Consider the following 24586-nt stretch of genomic DNA (forward strand, 5'->3'; position numbering starts at 1 on the left):
ATGGAGACAGAAGACGGATGTATGGACAGCGCTGGACTGAGAGATCCCCCGTCGCTGGATATAATCATCCATCACTGGACCCCGGAGATTCGTTGCTGGATAGCAAGAGTGGATTAGCACCGCTGGAATCTTTTTTTTATTTTTTTTTTATTTTTAATAAAGGAATTTTTCAAAAGTGTGTTTGTCTTATTTAACCATTTTTACACTTTCTTTGTGAAATGGTAGGGGTACTTTTGTACCCCCTTACCATTTCAAACGGGGGGGGGGCGGGATCTGGGGGTCCCCTTGTTAAAGGGGGCTTCCAGATTCTGATAAGCCCCCCCGCCCGCAGACCCTCACAACCACCGGCCAGGGTTGTGAGGATGAGGCCCTTGTCCTCATCAACATGGGGACAAGGTGCTTTGAGGGGTCACAGACCCCCAAAGCATCCTCCCAATGTTGAGGGTATGTGGCCTGGTACGGTTCAGGAGGGAGGGGGGCTGCTCTCTCGTCCCCCCTCTTTTCCTGCGGCCTGCCAGGTTGCGTGCTCGGATAAAGGGTCTGATATGGATTTTTGGAGGGGTTCCCCTTAATATCCATATCAGACCTGAAGGGTCCGGTATGGATATTTAGGGGGACCCCCACGTCAATTTTTTTTTTAATTTGACACGGGGTTCCCCTTAATACCCATGTCAGACCTGAAGGGCCTGGTAATTGAATTTAGGGGAACCCCCACGCTTTTTTTTTATTTTTATTTTTTTATCAATGAATGAATGAATTGTCGGCTAATACAGAGAACACTCATTGAGTGTTCTCTGTATTACGGGGACCCGGCAATTTAGCCGCAAGTGATTTTAAAAGACTTTTTTTCCTGCACAAATGACACTTTGTGCAGGGACAGTTCTAAGCACCAGAAACATGCGCCCCTTCACAGGCATACTATAGATACCCCCCAGCTACGAAATTTAAAGGACTATTACACTTTTATTGTTTCACTTTAATTATTATTAAAATCACTGCTCCTGAAAAAACAGCCGTTTTTAAAACTTTTTTTTGCATTGATCCATGTCCCCTGGGGCAGGACCCAGGTCCCCAAACACTTTTTAGGACAGTAACTTGCATATTACCCTTTAAAATGAGCACTTTAGATTGTGAACGTTCGAGTCCCATAGACTGTAATAGGGTTCTAAAGTTCACACAAAGTTTAGGTCTGTTCGCAGGTTCTGGTGCGAACCGAACAGGGGGGTGTTCGGCTCATCCCTAACAAGGTACATTTCAGACGCTGTACTGCCAGGACTGTGCTGGACTGAATGCCGCCGGCAGACACATGGAGTGTCCATCTGAGCCATGTTGGCTAAAAGTAGGAGTTGAGGTGTTTCACCCCGAAGAGCGATTTGTTGTTCGTAAGCAATCAAGAAAGTTTCTTGTCTTTGGCTGTCATGTGAACATACTGAAGATATCTTTACAAGGGGACCTGTGTCCTGAAGTGTGGTCCCTTGCATCTTGGCCTGTCTGCTATTTGCCTGAAATTGCAGTCATGCCTTTTTGTTCCTGGAGTTACCCTTGAAGAAGAAAGGGAACTGCTGGGAAATGTTGTCCACCTCAAGTGAAATGAATGGACTATGCTATGCCAGTTAGTCATAGCAGGTTGCAATAGAGGACATACCCCTCATCATTTACATGGATAATGGACTGATCCATATGTCAGAACTGTTCTAGAGTTGGTCACCAGGTGGCATGAGCAGCGCAGACCTGAGTGAGCTATGCCTATCATGTGCTAAATGATAGCTCATTGAGAGATGGAAGGAGATGCCAGTCTCCCTTGAGGGTGGGATCTGCTTCAAAAATATAGATAATGTAATATTCTTATAGGGTGTAATTTCCCTGTTATGCTGTTTTTGGCTAAGGACCATTTCAAATCACTGTGTACATATTGCACTACATAATTATAGGATAGGATGCATTTTTGCATTGCTTGGATCTCTCTCTTTCAGGCGTTGCTGTGTTGCTGAGTCTTCCTTGGTTAAGGAGAGACAGGGATCTAATCTGCCGTCAACATTAATTTACTTCTATATACTTATAAACTTTACATATATTTAGATAGTGAGGAATCAAGGTTATGGCTTAGGCCTGACTTTAAAATTGTACATAAATATTTTTGATACTTTATTGTCTTTTATATGACTTATAATAGTTCTGTAAAAACTATTTGACATCCACGTTTATTCAAGTGGTACACCACACACATGTATTATATTTTTACACTGTTATATTGTTAACCCTTTCCCGTTTCCCACCCATCCCAGTTTTTGCCAGGACATTCGGTCTCAGGCTTGGGAGCGCAAATAATTTTTTCTGCAAACTCTGAGATGTAGTTTTGTGGCAGGGGGAGGATGTAGCACCCTGGAGTTTAGGCAGGGACGCTCCTCACAAATTTACTTGTCAGGCGTAGTCCACCTTGTCGATTGTTAGAGATCCATTGATTTCTCCCTAAATTTGGCCCATCTGCACTTTTCTCTTCTATCACTAGGTGGGCGGGTACTTAGTGGTACTAGGTATGAGAAGGACAACTCAAGGTCAGGTTATGGGTATATGGGTTATCTCAGCCAATGGGCACAGGTTTTCTTGGATTCTTGGCCTGCTGGGACAACCTATATATTTGGGTGGGGCCAGGTGATCTATGTTCTGTGCCCCCCTGATGGCTGTCTAGGTGGGCGTGTGTCATGTTGCCCCAGGCTGCTAGGCCAGAGATTGGGCCTATCCCTGCGGTATCTGGCTGCTAGGCTGTCTGTGATCGGATGTAGAGGGAAAGCTGTCTCCACAAAGGGACCATCCGCCTTATTACCAGGGACCACAGTGAGTAACTGAAGCAAGTACCAGAGTGACAGAATCATGAAACTTCAGATGTTGATCAAGTAAGGGACACAGCCAGTGGAGGTGAGGCTTGCAGAGCAGCCTTGTGTGCCAAGTCAGGGACCAAGCAGGCCAGTGGGGTGAAGCTTGAGAAGTATCAGGAGTGCCAAGCTAGGGACCCAGCAGACAAGCGAGGGTGACGCTTGAGGAAAATACCACCGTAAATTGGAGAAGCTCAAGGGATTCAGTGGCAGAGAATCAGAGGGTCAAACGAGAGACTGGGCGCTCAGTGTGTTGAAGAACTACAAGGAGAGGTTGTAGTGAAAGTGAAGGAACTGTTAAAGACTGTTGCCATAAGAGACAGCATCCCGCCACATGCAAATGTGGCTTATTGCTGGAGGCCTTTCCCTGCTCAGCTGTCGTCTTGTTGAACTCTCAGAGTCTGCTAATTGAACTTGCAACTACTCATGGGTATCCTGGCCCTAACCCTCTTTTCCCCATAAAAGTTTGTAAGAGAAATAAACATCTCTTTTGCATTCAAGAAGTGTCTGGCGCCCAATAACTTCCACCATGCACCCACTATGCCTCACAAGTCACAACCCACCAAATACTGAAGGATGTCAGCTATCTCTGGCCCTGGAGGTTCTCATTAGACTGAAGGAGGCCGGGGACCTTTCTACATAAGCATAACATGTTTGTTATTTACGAAAAAAAGGTTTACAATCCAATCTTGATAAGTAATCAGATGTCTATCTTTGGAAGATTTCTGTGAAGGTTATTACCCTTCCATGCAGTTATGCAATATTCACTTAGTGAGTGTAATGGAATATGGGCATCATAAAGTAATCTCTTCTTGAAATGTAGTCATTGCCCTTGTTTCACAGTATTTAAAGAACAGTGCTGTTGATGTGTCCATAAGTTAAAATATGACATTTAGGCTCCATTCACACTAGTGCGATTTCAGATATGATATCAGTTTCACAGAATCACATGACAATGGAAATCACACTGTTTTCAATGGTGCTCGTTCACATCAATGCAACTTAGCATGGAGCGATTTTGGAAAGGTTCCTGTACTACTTTAGTGTGATTCCAGTGCAATTTTGGCCTCATAGAATATGCAAACCAATTCAAAATTGCATCCAAGTAGCACTATATAATCGTCCCATAGACTATGCAAAGCACTTCAAAGTCTCATCCAAGTTGCACTACATAATCGCCCCATAGAATATGCAAACCACTTCTAAAGCCGCGTACACACGGGCGGACTGTCTGGCCAACTAAGTCCATCAGACAATCCGACAGACAGTCCGTCCTACTTTTGAAAGCTTGCGCGATGACGTGTACAGCACGTACGACGGGACTAGAAATAGGATGTCCAATACACAGCAATGCAACCTTTCGCCGTGTAAATCCTTTCTGAGCATGCGCCATACTTAGTCCGTCCAACTTGTCTACTCACGAGCGGACTGTCCGCTGAAACCAAAGTTGGACGGACAATATTACGGAAATTCCGAAAGACTTAGTCCGCCAGACTGTCCGCTGAAAAAGTCCGCTGAAGCCCACACACGAGCGGACTGTCCGCTGAAATGTGTTTCAGCGGACTAAGTTGGACAGACAGTCCGCCCGTGTGTACGCGGCTTAAGTTGCATCCAAGCTGCACTACATAGGAGGTTATTTGGATGATAAAATCAGTAGAGCTTTCACTCATTTCAGATCTACCCCATAGATTTAGAGCGACTGCACTTCCAAGTGCACTTTCAGTGCAATTTCAAGTGCACTTGCAGTGCAAAGTGGATTTACCTTTCGTAAATAACCCCCCCATAATCACACTGAAAATCGAATCAAAATCAGATTGAAAGCAGTGTGAACCTAACCTTACAGACATGTCAAAGTGGTGCAATAGTTTTCTTCTTAACATTGTTTCTTTTTACATCCCAAGCATGGTTGACTAGATCACACCAGTATTTTCCAACCTGTTAATAAATACAGTCAGCTCGATTTAATGGAAGTTAGCAGTTGGGTTAGTAGGATTAACTCTAGCTTTGGTGGAACCTAAGACCCCTTTCACACCACACCCCCCATTGCGTGGGCGTTTTACCGCCAGATTTGTGGCGCATTTCGGCCGCTAGCAGGGCGCTTTTACCCCGCGCTAGCGGCCGAGAAAGGGTTAAAACCGCCGGCAATACGCCACAATAGCGGTGTTTTGCCGGCGGTATTACATCGCTGCCCCATTGATTTCAATGGGGAGCAGCGGTGGAGGAGCGGTAAACACACCGCTCCTTTACCACTCCAAAGAAGCTGCTGGCAGGACTTTTCCCTGACGTCCTGCCAGCTCACCGCTGTAGTGTGAAAGCCCTTGGGCTTTCACACTACAGACAATGGTGCAGCTTTTTAGGGCGGCTTGCAGGCACTATTCTAACGCTATAGGGCCTGCAAAACACCCTGGTGTGAAAGGGGTCTAATAGTACAGGTGTAGTGTGTACAATCTGATCTCTCCTGCTGTTCAGGTCTATTTCACAATACAGCTGTAATGAATCTCCGAGGACGTTGGTGCCCTTGCCTAGAGTTTGTGCTGGCTGCTGTGAAATGTTCATATGCATTATTTCATTGATATATCCATTATTTCATGTGAATAAAACATAATTGAAAAGAGATTAAAAAAATAAAAATGTTCTTGTTCTGTCTTTAACATAACAAACACATATATACCAAAACTACTGTCTTCAAAAAACATTTTTGAAAATACTTTTCCATAGTTATTTTCCGTGGTACAGCAGCATCACAGCAAAGCATGCTAGAGATCCAACCAAGCCAAGAAATTGATGCTGTGTATGCATTCCTTGCATACTGAATGATTTAGAGGAAGACTTCCTATAGCCTGAGGATGTATACCCTGTGATTGAACTCAGTAACCAAAGTCCATACACAATAAAGGTGTCAGGCATTGGGTTTGTATGATACTTACCTTACCAGTGTAGGGTGTAGGATGTCCAAATCTTGTTACATAGACTATAGAGTCTATACCGATGGGTCAGCATATAATATCTCAGTTTTATTTAAAAGCAATATACAAAATGATGAATGAATTAAATAAGTTATACTTGTAATACTTGTAAGGGCTCATTCACACTATCTGCTTTGAGCCACATTTTTTTTTTCTGGATAAATGCAGGTCACCAATAGAACATAATGCAGCATAGATGGTACTGCATGTCATCACGCAGCAGCACAACACACCAAGCTGCTGTGCATTATTGACATGAATAAAGTGGAAAAAAATAAAAATGCTGTTCTGTGGTTTACTGAGATTTGCAACAAAAACAATTGTTTTGGGGCAGTTTAGTTTAGCAGCAAAGAACTAACATGGAAGTAACCCTGTCATCTGAGAATGACCTCCTTCTGAAAATGCTAGCTACCTGGCTGAAATTCTCTCCCACTAACTTCAATGAAACACTTGTTTACTAAAGAAAAATAGACTGTGTACTGTGCAAGTGTGGTTGCGTTCATTTTCCTGAGAGCTTAGGCCACTTTCACACTGGGGCTGGAGCGGCGTCGGCGGTAAAGCAGCTCTATTTTTAGAGCCGCTTTATCATCGTTTTTGCAGCGGTATGTGGCCCATAGCGGGGCAGTTTTAAAGCGGCGCTTTGCCAGCGGTATAGCCGCGCTACCCCATTGATTTCAATGGGTAGGAGCGGTTTAGGAGCGGTGAATACACCGCTCCTTCACCGCTCCAAAGATGTGGCTAACAGGACTTTTTTCACCGTCCTGCTAGCGCACTGCTCCAGTGTTAAAGCCCTCCGGCTTTCACACTGGAGTGAAAGGGGCCAGATTTTTTCAGGCGCTACACAGACGCTATTTTTAGCGCTGTAGTGCCTGAAAAACGCCCCAGTGTAAAACGGGCCATAGTGAATGTGGTGAAGCTCTGATGATTTCCATCATCCAATCATGTGCAAGCAAAAATACAGCTTTTTCTTTTTTGCTGCCACCTGATTGGATATTCTTTGCAAAGTGAAGCTTCACCGCATTCACTAAATTAGTACAATGCCACTTCCAAAGTGCAAAGTCAATTTGCCTTTAATAAATCAACTCCATAGTCACCTTGCCAAATTTCCCCAACCCCTGATACTCAACTTGCCAATGCTTCCTCAAGGGCCCATTATACAGACACTTTCACTTTGCCCGGAATGGTAAAGGAGACAGCACTTCTTTAAAATGTATGTAGAGGCTATCAATTTTTTTTTTTTTTGTAGTGTTGGATAGAAAAGTGTAGAACCTCACATTTTTGTGACAAAGGGGCACATCCAAGAGGGGCTGAGACCTCAAAACTTGATTATACAGCAGTGAAGGGAACATAATCATTTGAAGACCTCCCTGGAACTGATGATGAAAAAGGACTACGGACCAATGGGTACACAAAAGCAGCACCAGACCTAGTAGTAGACTTCCAAAGCACATAAAACCGCCAATGCATTTTGGAGCCAAATCATTCCCATTTTAACGGGGCCTTAAATCAAATCTGACTTTTCAGTGAGCTCAGAAGCAGATATTGTTATATTGATCCGTATAGATTAAATATACACAGAATTAGGATCTCTTGAGTCCGTTTAAAGTTCTAACTTGATTTTAAATCCTGATGAAGGGGGAGTCGTTTGGCCCCAAAATGCATTGGCTGTTTTATGTGTGCACTATAATGCCCTGTACACACGGTTGGACTTTCCGAAGGAAAATGTGCGATCGGATCTTGTTGTCGGAAAATCCGATCGTGTGTGGGCTCCATAGGACTTTTTCCGTCAGAATTTCTGACACACAAATTTTGAGAGCAGGATCTAAAATTTTCCGACAACAAAATCCAATCGTTTAAATTCCGATCGTGTGTAGACAATTCCGACGGACAAAGTGCCACGCATGCTCAGAATAAATTACGAGACGAAAGCTATTGGCTACTGCCCTCTTTATAGTCTCATCGTACGTGTTCTACGTCACCACGTTCTGAATGATCGGATTGTCCGACAACTTTGTGCGACCGTGTGTATGCAAGACAAGTAAAAATCCGTCGGAAAAAATCAGACGGATTTTGTCATTAGAATGTCCGACCTTGTGTACAGGCAATAGAGTTTCACCATTTGGTCTGGCACACCTTTTGTTTGGTTATGTTTTAAACTTTTATTATGGTCTGTGCTCTCTCATTTTTCTGGCTACCTAAACAGATCAGTTTAGTGTGCCAACATAACAGTCAGGCAACTAGCATTTTTAGAAGGTGAGCTCAGCAAGAGCAGCTTCCATACTTCCCTAAAAAAGGCATTCTATAAGTTAACTTCATCATAGTAAATGAGGTTTGACTGCCATCTTCTGGATATATATTGTATGTCAGTCACTTATACACAGCCCTTTAAATTAAAAGAGCAAACTTAGGCCGCGTACACACGGGCGGACTGTTCGCCCAACTTTGTCCGCTGAACAGTGTTTGGGCGGACAGTCCGCTCGTGTGTGGGCTTTCAGCGGACAGTTTCAGCGGACAGTTGGACGGACAAGGTTTTTCGGAAATTCCGAAAAACTGTCCGCTGAAACCTTGTTTCAGCGAACAGCCCGCTCGTGTGTAGGCTTGTTCGTCAAACAAAGTTGCGCGCATGCTCAGAAAGGATTTTCACGCCGAAAGCTATAATGCAGTGTATAGGACGTCGTATTTTTCGTCCCGTCGTACGTGCTGTTCACGTCATCGCGCACGGTTTCAGCAAACTGTTCGTTCGTCGTGTGTGGGCATGTCCGTCCATGCTAATTTTGAGCGGACTGTTTGCTGAAACTGTTGGACGGACAAAGTTGGGCGAACAGTCCGCGCGTGTGTACGCGACCTTACAAGGCATGTTTACTAGTTCAACCAATGAGGATATACTAAAAACAAAGAAACCCACAACAATTGGGCTTTTATTATTGTGACTAGAATAAACTGTAAAGCTGATACATGTGATATAACTTATATGAGAGTAGATGATAGAAGACTAGTTACCTCCTGCACACCAAGCTGCTGTTTTCATGACTCTTAGCTTAGACTTTGTACCATATACTAAATAACATGACTTTCTTTTCCGTGAACTTTCCAGGACAACTGAAAAGTTCAGATTGTTTCTTTGGTTTGTCGAAAAGTTTATAGAAAATTATCAACTTGTCAGTGTTTAATGGATTTCTCTAGGGCTTAGATGTTTGCTTCCTTTAGTGCTATTGAGCAGCTATAATGCACGCTTGGGTGGATTTATACAAATGATTACTGATAGGTCAATTCGCTGATGGGATACTTGGTAAGAAGAGATGTCTTGTTTTCCCAACATTTAATAAACTGCAGTTTGAGGAAACATCTCATCAGATAATCTGTGGAAATTCATCCAATGAATGCTCAATGTCCAGATATTATTCCATTTTTGGCATTTTTGGTAATTTTCTTATTGTCCTTAGATTCCATCAGAAGATCGCTCAAAGTACATCAAATCCTACAATAAATAGAAAAAATATGTTTTGAATATGACATAGAACCAACATACTGTAAACTCGTAGTCCAAGCCCTGTGCTTCGCTTACTAATGCTTGAAGGACTGTATATTTGCACCTTTGTAGCCCAATTGTGATAATAACTCTTTTATATTTAGTACATGTCCCCTTTCATATAGCATAATGTAATATTAACTACTTCAGCTCCGAAAGATTTTACTGCCTTTAACAACCAGGTCATTTTTTGCTATTTAGCACTGTGCTACTTTAAGGCTACTTTCACACTGGGCAGGGTGTGTCAGCGGTAAAGCACTGACAGTTTTAGTGGCACTTTACCGTCATTTTAGGGGCGCTTTTTGGCCGCTAGCGGGCCGCTTTTAACCTCCACTAGTGGCCAAAAAATGCCTACTAGGCTTCCGTGTTGTGATGCTGCCGAATTGCTTTGCAGGTGCTTTAGCAGTGCTGCCCATTCATTTCAATAGGCAGGGCGTTTTGGGAATGCAAACTGCCCCAAAGATGCTGCTTGCAGGACTTTTTTTCCCCGTCCTTCAAGCGCACCGCCCCAGTGTGAAAGCACTCGGGCTCTCACACTGAGAAGACATGAGTGGCGCTTTTCAGGCAATTTACAGGCTCTATTTTTAGCGCTAAAATGCCTGAAAAGCTCCTCAGTGTGAAAGGGGTCTAACTGGTAATTGAGCGTTCTTGCAATACTGTACCCAAACAAAATGTATATAATTTATTTCACACAAATATATCTTTTTTTTTTGGTGGTATTTGTTCATCACTGTGTTTATTATTTTTTGCGTTTTCATTGAAAAAGACCAAAAATGTAAACAATATTTTTTACTTTCTACTATAAAACAATATTTAATATGTAAAATAATAAAAAACAACAATTTTTCTTAATACATTTTGGCCAGAATGTATTGTACTACATGTTTTTGGTAAAAGAAAATCTCAATAAATGTATATTAATTGGTTTGCGGGAAAGTCATTGCATCTACAAACAATGGTGTATATATACTGGAATTTTTATTTATTTATTTTTTATGCAACTAATGGCAGGGATAAGTAACTTAGAATGAGACTGCAATAGTGCGGCACATAATCTGACACTAACTGATGCTGGGGGGAACTGATACTAATACAGTGATAGTAATATGCACTGTCACTGTACTGACACTGGCTGGAAAGGGGTTAAAATCTAGGGTAATCAAAGGGTTAAATATGTGTCTAACTATGTTTACTGTGTGTGTTTTACTAAGCAATGTGCCCGTTTTTACTCCCTGCTTCAAAGGGAGAAAAAAAGCAGCACATCACTGCTGACAGTAGAGAGCCCTGTATTGTTTAGCTACACAGGGCTCTCTACTGTTATTGGCTCAGATGACTGGTGGGTTCTGGGCATAAATCATTGGCTAGGACCACTAATTGGCTTGTGCTGTATTGAATGCCACCACAACCGGGCCATTGGGCGTGTGTGTGCACGTGCCCCCTTACCTGTAGGTGCTGGATCACGTGTACGTGATCCAGTGCAGCGAGCGGAGCCGCTCTGCCACAGCAAACCATGGTAGGTGGTCTACAAGTGGTTAAAGTAGTTTTAAAGGCTTAAGGTTTTTTAATTTAATTCATTCTCTGCATTAAGGTAAAACAAACCTTCTAAGTGAGCCATTGGCTCCCGCAGCTGTCTATCAAAGACAGTGAAGAGAAAGCAGGGGCCATAGGCCATGAACACACAGGTGGCTTAAGAGCAAGCCCACACGAGTGCCCCATAGTGCCTTCCTATGGTGGGCGGAGGGGAGGAGCGGTAGCGGACCCAAGAAGACTACTGGACTACTATGCGCAAAGCCATTACACAGAGCAGGTAAGTATAACATATTTGTTAATAAAACAAACAAACTAGGAATTCACTATCACTTTAAATATCAATATTTATGCTGCTTACATTTTTACTTGCTAGTTACTGAAAACTCACAAACTGAAATGTTCCCCTTCTGTGTAATGTTTATGATGGGGATAGGGAGTCAATTTTTTACTTTAAAGCGGAATTCCAGTGTTTTTTCATTTGTTAAAAGTCAGCAGCTACAAAAAGTGTAGCTCCTAACTTTTAATAAACACTCACCTGTCTCACGGTCCAGCGATGCGGCCACACAGAGCCTCGCTTCTCTCTCCTTCCTCTCCGCGGTGCCTCCATTGAAACTGTGGGCACCCGGTTGTGACAGCTTGCGAGTTGTGCTGTGCTCCCTGAGTGGACAGGCAATCTTTTGGGACCTGTGATGTATCCCAGAAGATTGCCGAGAGGGAGGGGCCGCCTAGGGGGATAGGAGGATTCTCCTAGGAGATCCGTAGTCGGAAGTAGGAAGTGGGACAGGAAGTCCCACTCAGAACTAGTCACCCACTCCCTCCCCAAAAAAATTACTTGCCAAATGTGGCATGTAAGGGGACAAGGAGTGCTTAAAGTGGAAGTTCCACTTTTGGGTGGAACTCCGCTTTAAGTAACCCTGTCTTGCCTGTGCTGGCAAATCTCATTATCTGTTGTAAACTAGATTTGAACACTGCCTGTCCTAAAAAACGGTTAATGTGGTTATAAAAAACATTAAAAAAAAAATCACAATGTCTATACTTACCTGCTCTGAACAACAGAATTGCACAGGCCCAAATCCTCCTCTTCTTGGGCCCCCCCAGTGCTCCTGGCTCCTCGTCTCTTGCTGGTGTCCCTATTGGAAATTGATTCCCATGGGGGCACTTTTGCATTGGCACAGACAGTGGGACTCTGCTCCTCCCGCTGCTATCAATCTGCTCAGGGAGGAGGGACAAAGCCAGAATAGACACAGAGCTTGATCGCGATAGGGTTCAGGTAAGTAAAAGGGGGGTGCTGGGGCGAGCCTGTGATACAGAAGGTTTTCTTTCCTTCATGCATAAAATACATGAAGGTAAAAAACCTTAAGGTTTTAGAATCACTTTAAAGATCCCAGTGCTTGGATTCTGGACTGTATGATAATGTGAAAAAATCTCAGTCTGTCCCCGCTTTGTCCCTCTTTATTGCACTTTCAAATTGAGTAGCTTGCAATGTGCTCAAAAACTTGCTCCAAAGAAAAAAATATTTTTAGATATGCTGTGTGACTGGATTCACATAACAAACATACAGTGGGATTCTCAAATTGGTCTGCAAAAGTGAAAATACACAATTGTCTATGCATGCTCAGACACCATTCAGGCTGTAGATATTTTCCAGTAGTAGACTGCATATAGACTTCATGATGCCATTCCTGCTGGTCACCACCGGCCAGCTGCTCTAACTGATACTATTGTCTCCACTCAGTGAACTTGGTGATTAAAATAGACCATTTGAACTGTCAGTATTAGGTGACTAAACAAACCCTTTCAGTATCTGTAGATCCGCCACGGCCCGTATGTGAGACACTTTTTGTTGCCCCTGTTCTGACACCATGGGAGGACGTCTAGTGGGAAATCATTTATTTATTTGAAGTTCTAACTGTATCATTTCTGTGTCCATTATGGGTGACATAGTGAACTTGGATGTTACCCACCGATTTGTATGCCCGTACTCGGGCTAATGCAATTACAGGGTATTTTTCCAGGATCTCACTTCTGACCCTTAGCATTAATCATTACATGTTAATTCAACTTGTCTGTTAACTATTTGGTCTGAGCGTGGGTGTGGATGAGACCACAGGGGTGTTTTAAAGACAACATTGTCAGTTTTAATTCTTGTTGTGTCACCAACCTTTTAGCACATGATTTTTGTATATTGATTGTTAATAAAGATATTTGAGGAGAGATAGTGGTTTGTCCTCTGCATGCATAAAACAATAATGGGTTTTCCAAACTTCTTTTATTGCAAAGTTAACTCAGGCATTCAAATATGAAATTTTTGCATGTATTTTGCAATGTATATGTATTTTATATTTAACATGTATAAATTTAGCTCTAAACTTTAAGAATGTATTATATATGTGTAGCACCCTCTACCTAGGTAGGTGCAAGAGGTAGATTTTTGGTGAGTACGGGTGAATTTAGGCAGGCCTAGCTTGTTTGTTTGTTTTTCTCTGTGTGGGCTGGGAGTGGCTCAGAGTAGGCTGGTGGCTCACAGATAGCATCACTTCTCGGTTACCTCCCTCTGGTTTCTAGAGGATTCTTGAAGAGAGGAGGGGAAGAGAGGTGGCACTGTCTGAGGTGTCTGTAAGAGCCCTGACCAATCCCCATTTAGGATTGGCAGGAGGCAGGCCTCCTTGATATACCCAGGGTCAGCCCAGCTTAGGAGTGGTTGTCGGGTGGAAGAACTGAGGCTGGAGTGCTAGGCTGTCAGGGCCTTTGGGGTGCCCCCCAGTCTGGGGGGGTGACCTTGGGCCTGGCACTCAGGTGCAGGAAGGATCTCTTCAAGAATGCATGAATGATCTGGACAGGAGGCACAGAGAGGAGTCATAGAGGACAGCAGAAGCTAGCACTGCCAGGCAAGTCTTCAGGAGGGAACCATCGGTGTATGTGTGACCAGGTCGGTGAGTGACAGGCACAGTTGAGAGGACTGGGGAGGCACGCTGGAGAAGACTGGGAGTGTGCAGTCTGGGATGGGTGCCGAGTCAGCAGTCAGGACTCATGTCATGGGCAGTGGAGTCGGGCAGCTGCAGCCAGGAGGGCTGGTAGGCCCTGAAGAGGGCTTACTGAGAGCAGTACCATAGGACAGCTAGCACCAAAGACTTTCTATTCTATTTTTGCTACACTAAAAGGGACCCACAATCTCTGTCTACAAATTGCAATTTCTAGGGCCTGACTAAGTCAGCTTTGGCCCTAACCATGTGCTAGCTGTGCCTGGAATTAAGTGTTTTGCAGGCGAGAGAGTCTGCAAGGAAGAGATGTGCTGGAGGAGACTGGAGCTGTAAAGTGTATATAGCTGTCCCAACTGATTGATATCCAATCAACCAATTGTTCATTCTACTGGGCATCCCATATATTCCCATCCCTATCCAAGTTCAAATCCCTCAATAAAAATACAAAAAACAAGCACATGGACTTTTTATTGTCTCCAAAGTGATTGGGAAGTGAATGCTAGACTGGGCAGGGTGAAAGGTTGACCACAACTTTCAGAAGCCCCTACGGGGGTAACGCTACATTTGGGGGCTCGTTCCGGGACCACCTGATCATGTGTGACTGCCAGCCAGTGCCCCTAGCAACCGAGGAAGCGAGCCGGGGAACTGTGTTTGTTCCAACCGTATTGAGGATTTGAACCCTGGGGTGGACGTGTGTTTTGCCTGCTATTCAGAACTGTAAAAATAGGTGCCATTGCCCATTTCAAACAGCGGGAGTCATTGTTAATAATTGCTGCCTGCTACCCAGTGGCTTCAACCAGAGCTGCTTCCCAGTGGCCTCAACCAGTGCTAGGGGGAAACTTATACTAAATCCTGCAATTCAGTGACTTTTCATCATGTGCTGTCATCCGTGGCAACCACAGCGGGTGATCGCAACCATGGATTACAAATGTGCGCAGTGTTCTGCTAATCCTGGACATTTCTCACTGGGTTACAAATATGCCCAGCGCTCTGCAAATGCTGGGCAGCTTGAATTTTTGCTCCAAACTCCTGCTATGGACAGTAAAGTGTGCCTGGGAGTGTCTACTGTTGCCTGGGGCAATCAGGGTAAGCCTGCAGGTGCCTGGGGGTGGGACTGTGTTGATATAGTGCCCCACAGTGAGGCATTCATTACAAAATGTATCGTTGCTACCGGTAACCATCAGGAAAGTCAGTGGTCATCTTTCTTCAGTTGCTTGGGCACAGCCGGTGCTGGGCAACATGCCTGGACAAGCTAGCATGAGCATGCCTACAAACTTCAGATCCTCTAATGGGGGTTACAGCAGCATGCCCAGGGAGAAGCCTGCTTATTAGTTTCTCAAACGCTAGCCTGTCTGTATGTGAGGGGGTGGTGCCACGCCCTGGAGGTGGCCCAGCATCACCTGCTAACATCAGACACCACGAGGCAAAGGAAGATAGCAGAGGGTGGTCATCTACTGCCAGCCTTAACATGGTTGCCGGAACTATTGGAGCAAACACTGGTAGACACTGGTGTTCGATTGGAGCACCGTGGGAGATTTACCTTAGGGATGGTCAACAGGGGGGAATGACTCAGCCTACTATGTCCCGAGTGCTGGATACTGACCGTGATGGTCAACACATGTGTCTATTGTGGCCATTGAGGCGAACCGCTGATATGGCTAGCATCTGCCCAGCATGAGCCACGATATTATAATGTGGACCTACTTTCAGGACTGTGCAATTAACAGCCGCGGAAGTTCTGGAAGGCCGAGGAGGACCTTGAATCATCCCTTAAAGACAGAGTGGAGTTGCGGGACTTTTCTTCCAAATGCTTGGTCTTAGATAAGGTCCAATCTATAGTGCTTCGTGAAAGTCGAGTAGTTTGACCACGTTCCTGCTCAATAGATTTGTTCTGGTGTTGCACCAGCTCGCTCCACCCAAGAAGCCAATAGTGCCCATGTGGAGTGAGCCATGGGGGAAAGGGACATTCCTTTTTCATAATTTTGTAGGCTTCCACAATAGCTTCCACCTTTTGTAGGCTTCCACCCTGTCATTGTGTTTTTTGCAGCTTGGGACCCCAATTTTTTCCCCCACATGTTAAATAAATAGACCATTGGATTTTCAAATGCTTTTTCAACATTTCCAGATACTGTAAGACACAGGCTCTCACATCCAGTTGGTGGAATTCTTTTTCCTTTGGATTGGTGGGGGACCCACAGAATGACGGTAAAACAATTTCCTGAGTTCTATGGAATTTTGGCACTACTTTAGACAAAAACTCTGGGTCTGTGCGTAGCACCAGCCTGTCTTCAAAAACTTGCAAAAAAGCATCTTTAATGGAAAGCGACTTAAGCTTGCTAATGCGTCTAGCTGTGGATATGGCCACTAAGAAAACAGTTTTGAGCGTGACCCTTTTTAAGGACAGCTCTTCTTCCTGTGACCATTTTATCCAGCCCTGTAGTACTATTGACAGGCCCCATTTTGGCAAAATCTTAAACGGAATAGGTCTAATTCTGGCTAACCACTTAAAGAATCTGCGGGTCTAACGCCAGGGGTTGCTCTTAAAAAACAGACAAGGCCAAAACCTGCACTTTTAATGTGCTAATGGCCAGTCCTTGATCTGCGCCGTCTTGTAAAAACTCCAAGACGGCCGGAATACCTGCAGACACCTTCTTGGTATCTAACCATGAGCAAAAATTTTTCCAAAACTTAACATAAATCACTTGGGTTAACTTCTTTCTACTAGAAAGAATCGTGTTTACCACCCTGTCCAAGAACCCCTTAGACTTCGGGAGGCTTTCTTCAGACACCAAGCCGATAATTTTAGAGTCTGTATACTTGGTAACAGAACTGGGCCCTGGGACAGGAGATTCTTCCTCTCTGGCAGCATGAGGGAGGCTCCTCTGTCAGGCGTAACAGTGTGGAAAACCATTGCCTTTTCAGCCAATACAGGTCCACTAATATCATCGTGGTCCATTCTTAAAGGAATTTCTGTAGGACTAGAGGAATAAGTTTGAATGGGGAAAGGCGTAGCACGTGGGAAAAGCCCACCTCTGGGCCAAGGTGTCTATCCCTTTGGCCCCTGCTTCTCTTTCTAGCGAGAAGTACACCAGAACCTGGGCATTTGTTCTGTTGATGAACAAGTCCACCTCTGGGAGACCCCATTTCTGTACTATTAGCTGGAAGACCTCATTGTTTAGTGACCTTTCCAACTCGGACACTTGATGTCGGCTCTGAAAGTCCGCCAGGTGTTTGTCCATTCCTCTCAGATGGACTGCAGATACCGATTTCAGGTTTCTCTCGGCCCAAAACAAGATGATACTTGTTAGTCTGATTAAGGATGGACATTTTGTTCCCCCTTGCTTGTTTAAATAAGACACTGCTACCACACTGTCCGAGAGGATCTGTACGTGGTGACCTTTCAGCTCTCTGGCAAATGTCTTTAGCGCTTCCCAAATTGCCTGTAACTCAATCCAGTTGGTAGACCTTTGGAACTGTACTTTCTCCCAGACCCCCAATAGGCCCCCCAGCCCCAAGCACTGGCATCTGTGGTGATACGGATGGACACTGGAAGTGACCATAATAGACCCTGCAAAAGGTTCTCTTCTTTCCCCTACCACCACAGAGACCTTCTGGTCTTTAAAGATAGGTGGATGGTTGTGCCTAGCGATTCCTGCACTCTATCCCAGCTGTTCAGGATGTTGGCCTGGAGACACCTGAAATGGACCCTTGCCCATGGTACCGCAGGAATTGTTGCTACCAGAAAACCCAGACCTGACATAGCTGAGCGGAGGGAAATTGCCAGATTGTTCTGGAAAAAGTTTGCAGTCGCCTTCACCTTTTCTACCTTCTCCTCTGTGAGATAGATCTTTTGCGTCACTGAGTTCACCAAGAACCCCAGATACTGTAAGACCTGTGTCGGGATTAAATTCAACTTTTCTCTGTTTATCATCCACCCCAGTTTTAAAAAAAAGGAAAAGACCACCCACAGATCTCCCTGTAATTGGAGCACGGAGGGGGCAAAGAATAAAAGGTCATTCCATGCATGCATGCAGGCCTATGGTCTTGAGAACCTAGTGCGGAGCATTTGGTGGTTTCATGAGAATCTGACCCGACATTCAGCAGAAGCTCTTTTGCTCACCAATGGCCAGGATGGCAGTTATCTGTTGAGGAAAAGTGACTCCAAGGCCAACGTGCACTCATTGTCAGTAAGGGTCAATGACTCAGTGAAACACTTTCAAGTCCCCCAATGTGGAACAAGTCTTAAGTTTGGATTCAATGAATTCTCATCTATAAAATAATTTATTCAACAGTTTGCAAACCAACCTCTGATCGGAAGTGAATCAGGTACTTTAGTTTTATTGAGATTCCCTTACCCACGGGAGGTGGAAGAACCATCAATATATGAATCTGTCCGAGTTCATACTGCTATGCAATCTGGACGCTCTGAATCTGACCTGGTGCCTTTGGCCCCCTCAGCCCTTTTAGACTTTGGATCCCGATACTACTATGATACGAGGACCTGTTGGCTTTACCGTTTGTTTACTGCATAGTGATTGGCAATAGACACAAGGTTGCAAGATTTGTGGGCTTTACCGATCGTTTACTGCATATTGACCTTTTAGGTCGAAGGTTGGAGGTGAGAGGCCATCCATTTATGTGGTGATGGGATCACTGAATATCAGACCTATTGATGTACATCTATCCACTTGCACCTTTTCGGAGTGTCTCCCATAGATTCTGGACATTTAATATATTATGAAATTATAGACTGATCAGATTGACTGGGGAGGCCCTCACGATACATATTTGGTGAGGTGATATATCCAAGGGGATTGTACAGAGTCAATACAATCAGATTATAGCATGTGTGGCTGGCCTCATAATCAGTGTTGCCAACCTACCAGATTGAAATTTACTGACAAGACACGCAAAATTTCCTGGCACAGCCAAGTTTTTACTGGCATTGCCAAAAGTTACAAAATTACAGTTTTAAGTGCAAATTTTAGTATTTAGGCTACAAACAAGTACAATATATTTATTTAGAATTATCAATAATTATCAATAGTAATATTTATAATTATCAATGTGATTAAAGGTAGATATTAGGGCAAAAAACATATTTCTTATTTTATTTTCGATATAGTAAGTAAGTAGCTCAGGGGCAGGACTCAGGAGGGCAAGAAATTAGAATAGGAAGACACACACACATGAAGTTGGTCCCTTCAGTCCACTGCAGTCTAAACAGCACTGACAGTCCCACTCCCGACCTGCCTTGTTACTGTCCTACAGACCCACACACAAGGCTCTCTTGCACCATGACATCACACGACACGCTTGGACACCGCCTCAACCAGAGCTTCCGAACACACTGTAGCAGGGACTTGGATGGCCATGGCCAGCTCTGGACTGAGCTGAACATCACAACCATATTTTTTACTGACAACTTTTTCCTTTTACTGGCATTTACTGGCAGGAGAAAATTTCCTGTTTTTTACTGGCTGCCAGTAAAAATACTGACGGTTGGCAAAACTGCTTATAATCTGTATAATACAATTATTTCTAAATTTTGCAATGAATGTTTCTCATAAGCACATTCAAATTTTAGGATGTTGTCCTAGGCATCAGAATCTATTGTAGCATAAATACAATTTTAAATATTTAGTGCCAATTTTTATTGCCAATAGACAATAGAATGCACTATATTAGGAAATAACTCCATCCCACAGAAAGCTCTTATAATATACAACATTTTAGAATTTATATGACACTTTTTGATTTCCTTTTTCGTTTTTTTTAAACTCCATTTAGTAATCTAATCCACCAATGTGGAAATCTAATAATTAGCCCTCAATATGGACTCTTATGTTATTTTTATTTTGTAATCAACAAAGTAATGCTGGCAGCTTTAGATTGTTAACCTGTCTCATTAGAGCGTGGATACTTCCATGCATAAACCTTGGATTTTTTTTTTTTTTTTTATGGAAATCTAATAATAATAATAATAATAATAATCTATCTGAATGGTGTTATTAATATAATGATTCATGTGGTTTTTGCTAATGTATATGCACATGAATTGGTACTTAAAAGAATTTGGGTTACATTGAGATGTTCCCAAAAATGTATATTGCACCAATACAGTATTTATTGAACTTCTATGCTAAGCTTGCCATCTAGTGGTAACAAATGGTTTATGCAGTGTTATTGTTAAATATAAGAGATTTTTTACGCTTTTTTGTCCCAGTAGGCTTCTTCCTCTTTGTTCTTTGCCCAAAGGGCATTGTTGCCGTCATCACCATCATTATAATGGGGGCCCTTATCTTTTGTAAATTTCTGAGTCACATAAAAGCAAAATATATGACAAGTGGTTGTTTGCAATCCAAAGAGTAAATGTGCACCATGTAAAACACTTTAGTTATTAATAATATGGGACATTTTAATGAATCAAATAAATTAGGAAACTAATCCTGTGCTCTAGGCTTCTAGAAAATGTAATTCTGCATGTGCAGCAAGTGTTCATGCTGACAGGTAATAAGCATCACCCAAGAAGTTGCTGGAAGCCACTTCAAAGGTAGTTGAGTGACAACTGATTATAAGCACTTTGCTGCTAACCACATTGCGTCTTGAGCTGGTCTGACTGAAATCTTGCTGTGCAATACTGTTTCAGATGTTAAATAGAAAACTATTTACAGGGGCACAACTAGAAGTCAGATGGTCCCATAGCAAAAATTATAATACCCCCCCCCCCCCCCCCCCCGGAGAAAAAAAAAACACAGCCCTCTAAATATGATGGCAATTTATAGAGGACTGAAGAGGATGTGGGGATGATATATGAGGTAGGTACAGATGTGTGGAGAGGGAGAGGTTCCTTTCAGCCAGTTGGACTAAAGAAACAAAAAAGAAATGTGTAAATATTTAAATGTGTTTAAAGTGACATCATCAGTAGTGACTTAAAGAGTCACTGACACCTTGCAATGAGGGGCAATTTGACAGTGTCTCTGCAAAGGGGTCTTCAGCCCAGTTATATTTACCAGTTTCTTTAAAAAAAAAGGCCTCAACATTTGCCATTAATGGAAAAAAATGTCCAGCAATAATGGTCAATGGAAAGAAAAATGCCCAGCCTCATTGGTCAGTAAGAGAAAAAAAACAACGCCTTGCTGTTGGTGGTCACCGATAGCATTATTGTCCAATGAAAGAAAATATGCCTGGTGCTAATGGTCAGTGGTAAGAAAAACGCCTCTGCATTAGTGGTCAAAAAAAAATGTCCCAGCATTCTTGGGAGGAAAAATTGCTCTGTGAAAGTAGTTGGAAAAAATGGAGTGTGCCAGGAACATTGCCTGCAAAGTGGAGCGGAGTGGTGGAACTACCAGGAGCATCAACTGTGGCTAGAAGCTCTCAGATGGCATACCAGAAGCAAGGGCAGGGGAAGTGTACCATGTCAATGAGTGGACTGGTTGAGCGCACCTGGGAATAACGGCAACAGCGGTGCATCAAAAATCTTGGTGCCCCAGAATGTGCAGAACTTTGTCACAATGCACGCACTGCTAGATGTGTGGGGTACCATTGAGAGTTAATGGCAGTGCTGTGCACCTGCAAAAAGACTGCACGTTTTTATGAATTGCAGGAAAGCACACAGTTTTCTGCACGTTCCCGCAATGCACACAAGTGAATCTAGCTTTAGGCTCTGTATAGTGCACCTAGTACTTCTTTCCTCCTGCTGGTGATTCCTCTAATGAGGAACTCCATAATTAAATTTGCTTTTCAGCTGATCAATAACTACATTGTGAATTTTCTAAGTTTAAAAATGCCATAGATGAACAATTTTCTTTCCTGCAACCACAGGATGCAAGAAAGAAAATTGCTTGATTCCCCCATCAGCATTGATTTAGATTACTTTGAGTCAACAGTGATTACTGTGAACACAGTGATTACATTGTGAACATTATGATCATGATTATAATAGCTTCTAGCACTAATTACATGTAAAATTCAAAAAGCTGGTTGTACCTATGTTGATCGATCTATCAACTTGGGTACATTCAGCCTGCCCAAACATGGTTTGTATGTCACCCGATGCCTGCTGAAAAGGATTAGATTCGAACTGTCTATGGCCGACTTTACTTTGGCAATAAGATCCCAGGCACATTCATCTCAAGGACTAATTCCTTTCTCAGGATAGAAGAAATATGGGTGCCAGTCATTTAAAATAAAACTTGAACAGACTTATTGCAGTTGTGCATGGAGAATAGGAAGGAGGGTAGAGGGAGAACACAATACCTGAAGGTTTTCCACACAGAACACAGTCTCCAGTGTTCTGCACATCTTTCTAAGGCCTCTGAGTTCCTCTTAGCCCCTGTACACACGGTTGGAGATTTCCACAACCAAATCTGTCGGATTTTGCCCGTCGGATCTTGTCCGAAACTGTTGCATGCACACGGTCGGACAAAGTTGGCGAAAAATTCCATCTTTCAGAACGTGATGATGTAATTTCGTTACGATGGGACTACATTCAGGCTAGTAGCCAATAGCTTTGATGTAGGAATTTGATCTGAGCATGCGTGGCACTTGGTCCAATCAAAATTCTCTACACATGATCGGAGTATGTCCGATCGGCTCAGTTGGTCGGGAAATATTTCCAACATGTTGGAAAATTGGGTCCGACGGATATTCCGACGGAATCAGTCCGATGCATACCACACACAGTCGGATTATCCAACGACACGGTCCGATAGGACACATTCCGACGGATTCTCCGACCATGTGTACAAGGGCTAACAGAGGGCTTTGCTAGCTTGAACCTTAAGCATATAAGGCTCCTTTGCAATTGGGGTTCAAGTGGCATCTAAATCTTTATATTCCAATTCGGGACAGCGTGTAAAAGGGTTCCTTTGTATACATGCAAATTAACTATTTACTCAGGAACATCTTAGAAGATAACATTACTTGCAACCAGCATATTCAGGGTTTCCTCCCAGGAGGAGAGATTCTTGCAACACAACCCTTGGCCCAAAGGCCTAGGAAAAAGACAGGTCACCGTTGCTTCCTTGGTAGGCTGAAACCCTGGTGGAAAGACCATGTGTCGTGAAATAATACCTCAAATAATACCTTCCCATTCAGCTTGTAAGCCCACCTATAAGCAAGAGCCAACTGTTGTTGTTACTTTTTGCCTATTATGCCATGTTACTGTGTTTATGCTGGGGGCCCATCTTCAGGAACTCCAGTTACTATGGACTTTGTTGCTATGGACATTATCCATCACAAGTATGGGCCACACTATGTTGCTTATGCACCTTCTCTTTTTTGGAAAGAAATTAGGACAGTGCTACTGTATGTTCAGCAGCTCAGCCAATTCTACCTCAACCGAAATATGGGAATTGATTGCGCATGTATGTGAAGATTGCTGAGAGATGTATCTGTATTTATTAATGCTAAATACAATATACAGGCACCTTCTTATATATTTACTAATGCTAGCAGTATGCAAGTTAAAATTGTTAATACCTATTGAGAGTTTAGTTCTGCTTTAAGTCCTAGCTTGTAGAACTTTTTAGATCATTATTTGCTGCAATCAAATTAAGCTATGTCTACAGCACTAGATTGGTCTACTCTAGAACATTTCTAATATAGTCAGACAATTCAGATTTGTCTGACATGACTCATCCTTAGTAAAGCCATGCTACTTTGGGTCCAGCAAGGAACAGTATGTGCTTTTAAATGATTGACCCTATTCAAGAGAGATTCCATTAACTTTCCTACCTTGGATGTTAAACTCACTGGCCTGTAGTTCTTCTTTAGTACCCTTACTGTAGATAGGTACGATACAAGCTGTTTGCAAGTCATGGGAAAATATGGGATGTTTGGTACTTGTCTTCTTTACCTTATGAGTTTGTTTATAAAGCGATTTGCCCAGTAAAATTGCATGTATGTTTGTTCTGTGTAAAATGTTAAAAATGAATGTAAATAGGATATATCATCTGCTGTTTGAATGCAAATCATTCACTTAAAGGGGAAAATACCACTAGACGGAGCTAAGAATCATAGGAGTTTTCTTATAACACTTACATCTTATGTCAGACTTCATTTGAACAAAGACTGAAATTTAGCACATCTAAAGCACCCAGCTGTATTTATAATCTATAATTTTTACTGCAATGGAGTTACATTCATCAAAAGTGGTAACACCAATGATTGTGACGATGCTCCAAAGTTAAGACACAAACACACCTATATTGCTTGGTTCAGCAAGCTAATAGAACATATGAAATCACCTAAGCCACATTTCTGATTTATGAGATTTAGTTTATAACAAATAATAATTTAATTCTGTTCAATAATATTATATTGTCAGATTTTAAAACCCTTTTCAATGTAAATTTAGCTGTATTTAGAAAAGTTGTCATTAAGGGTGTATATGCTGAGCATCATAAAATATACTTCAGCCACTTCAGCACACCCCTTAGACCATTTTCTTGGCAATGTTAATTCTGTATACATATTCTTTTGGGACCTGAAAACATGTCTGCAATTGGCACTTGAAGCTCTCATTTACCATCAGAAATATGAAGGACTGCTAAGAGTAATTTATGGGAGTCAGAGACTCTGATTAAAGCCCCATACTTCCCACACTAAACCTGCAGGCCCAAGGGACCTGAAGACTGGCCTATTTGTAGCTGCTGACTTTTAATGTGTTTTCTTTCTAAGGAGAAGATTATGCAGTGAGTGGTC

General features: G+C 42.9%; 1 protein-coding gene across 1 annotated transcript in view; it reads right to left on the reverse strand.

The window, feature by feature from the left end:
- Window positions 1-8739: 8739 nt before the first annotated feature.
- LOC143988568 (phospholipid scramblase family member 5-like) overlaps window positions 8740-24586 on the reverse strand; it is a 104698-nt gene continuing 88851 nt past the window's right edge. Inside the window, exon 8 of the mRNA XM_077488244.1 lies at window positions 8740-9317. Coding sequence (XP_077344370.1) covers window positions 9279-9317 — 39 coding nt within the window. The 3' untranslated portion in view covers window positions 8740-9278. The remainder of the gene's footprint in view (window positions 9318-24586) is intronic.

This window comes from Lithobates pipiens, unplaced genomic scaffold, assembly GCF_037356315.1.
Source record: "Lithobates pipiens isolate NorthernLeopardFrog02 unplaced genomic scaffold, aLitPip1_a1.2 Scaffold_18, whole genome shotgun sequence".
In the NCBI taxonomy this organism is placed as follows: Eukaryota; Metazoa; Chordata; class Amphibia; order Anura; family Ranidae; genus Lithobates; species Lithobates pipiens.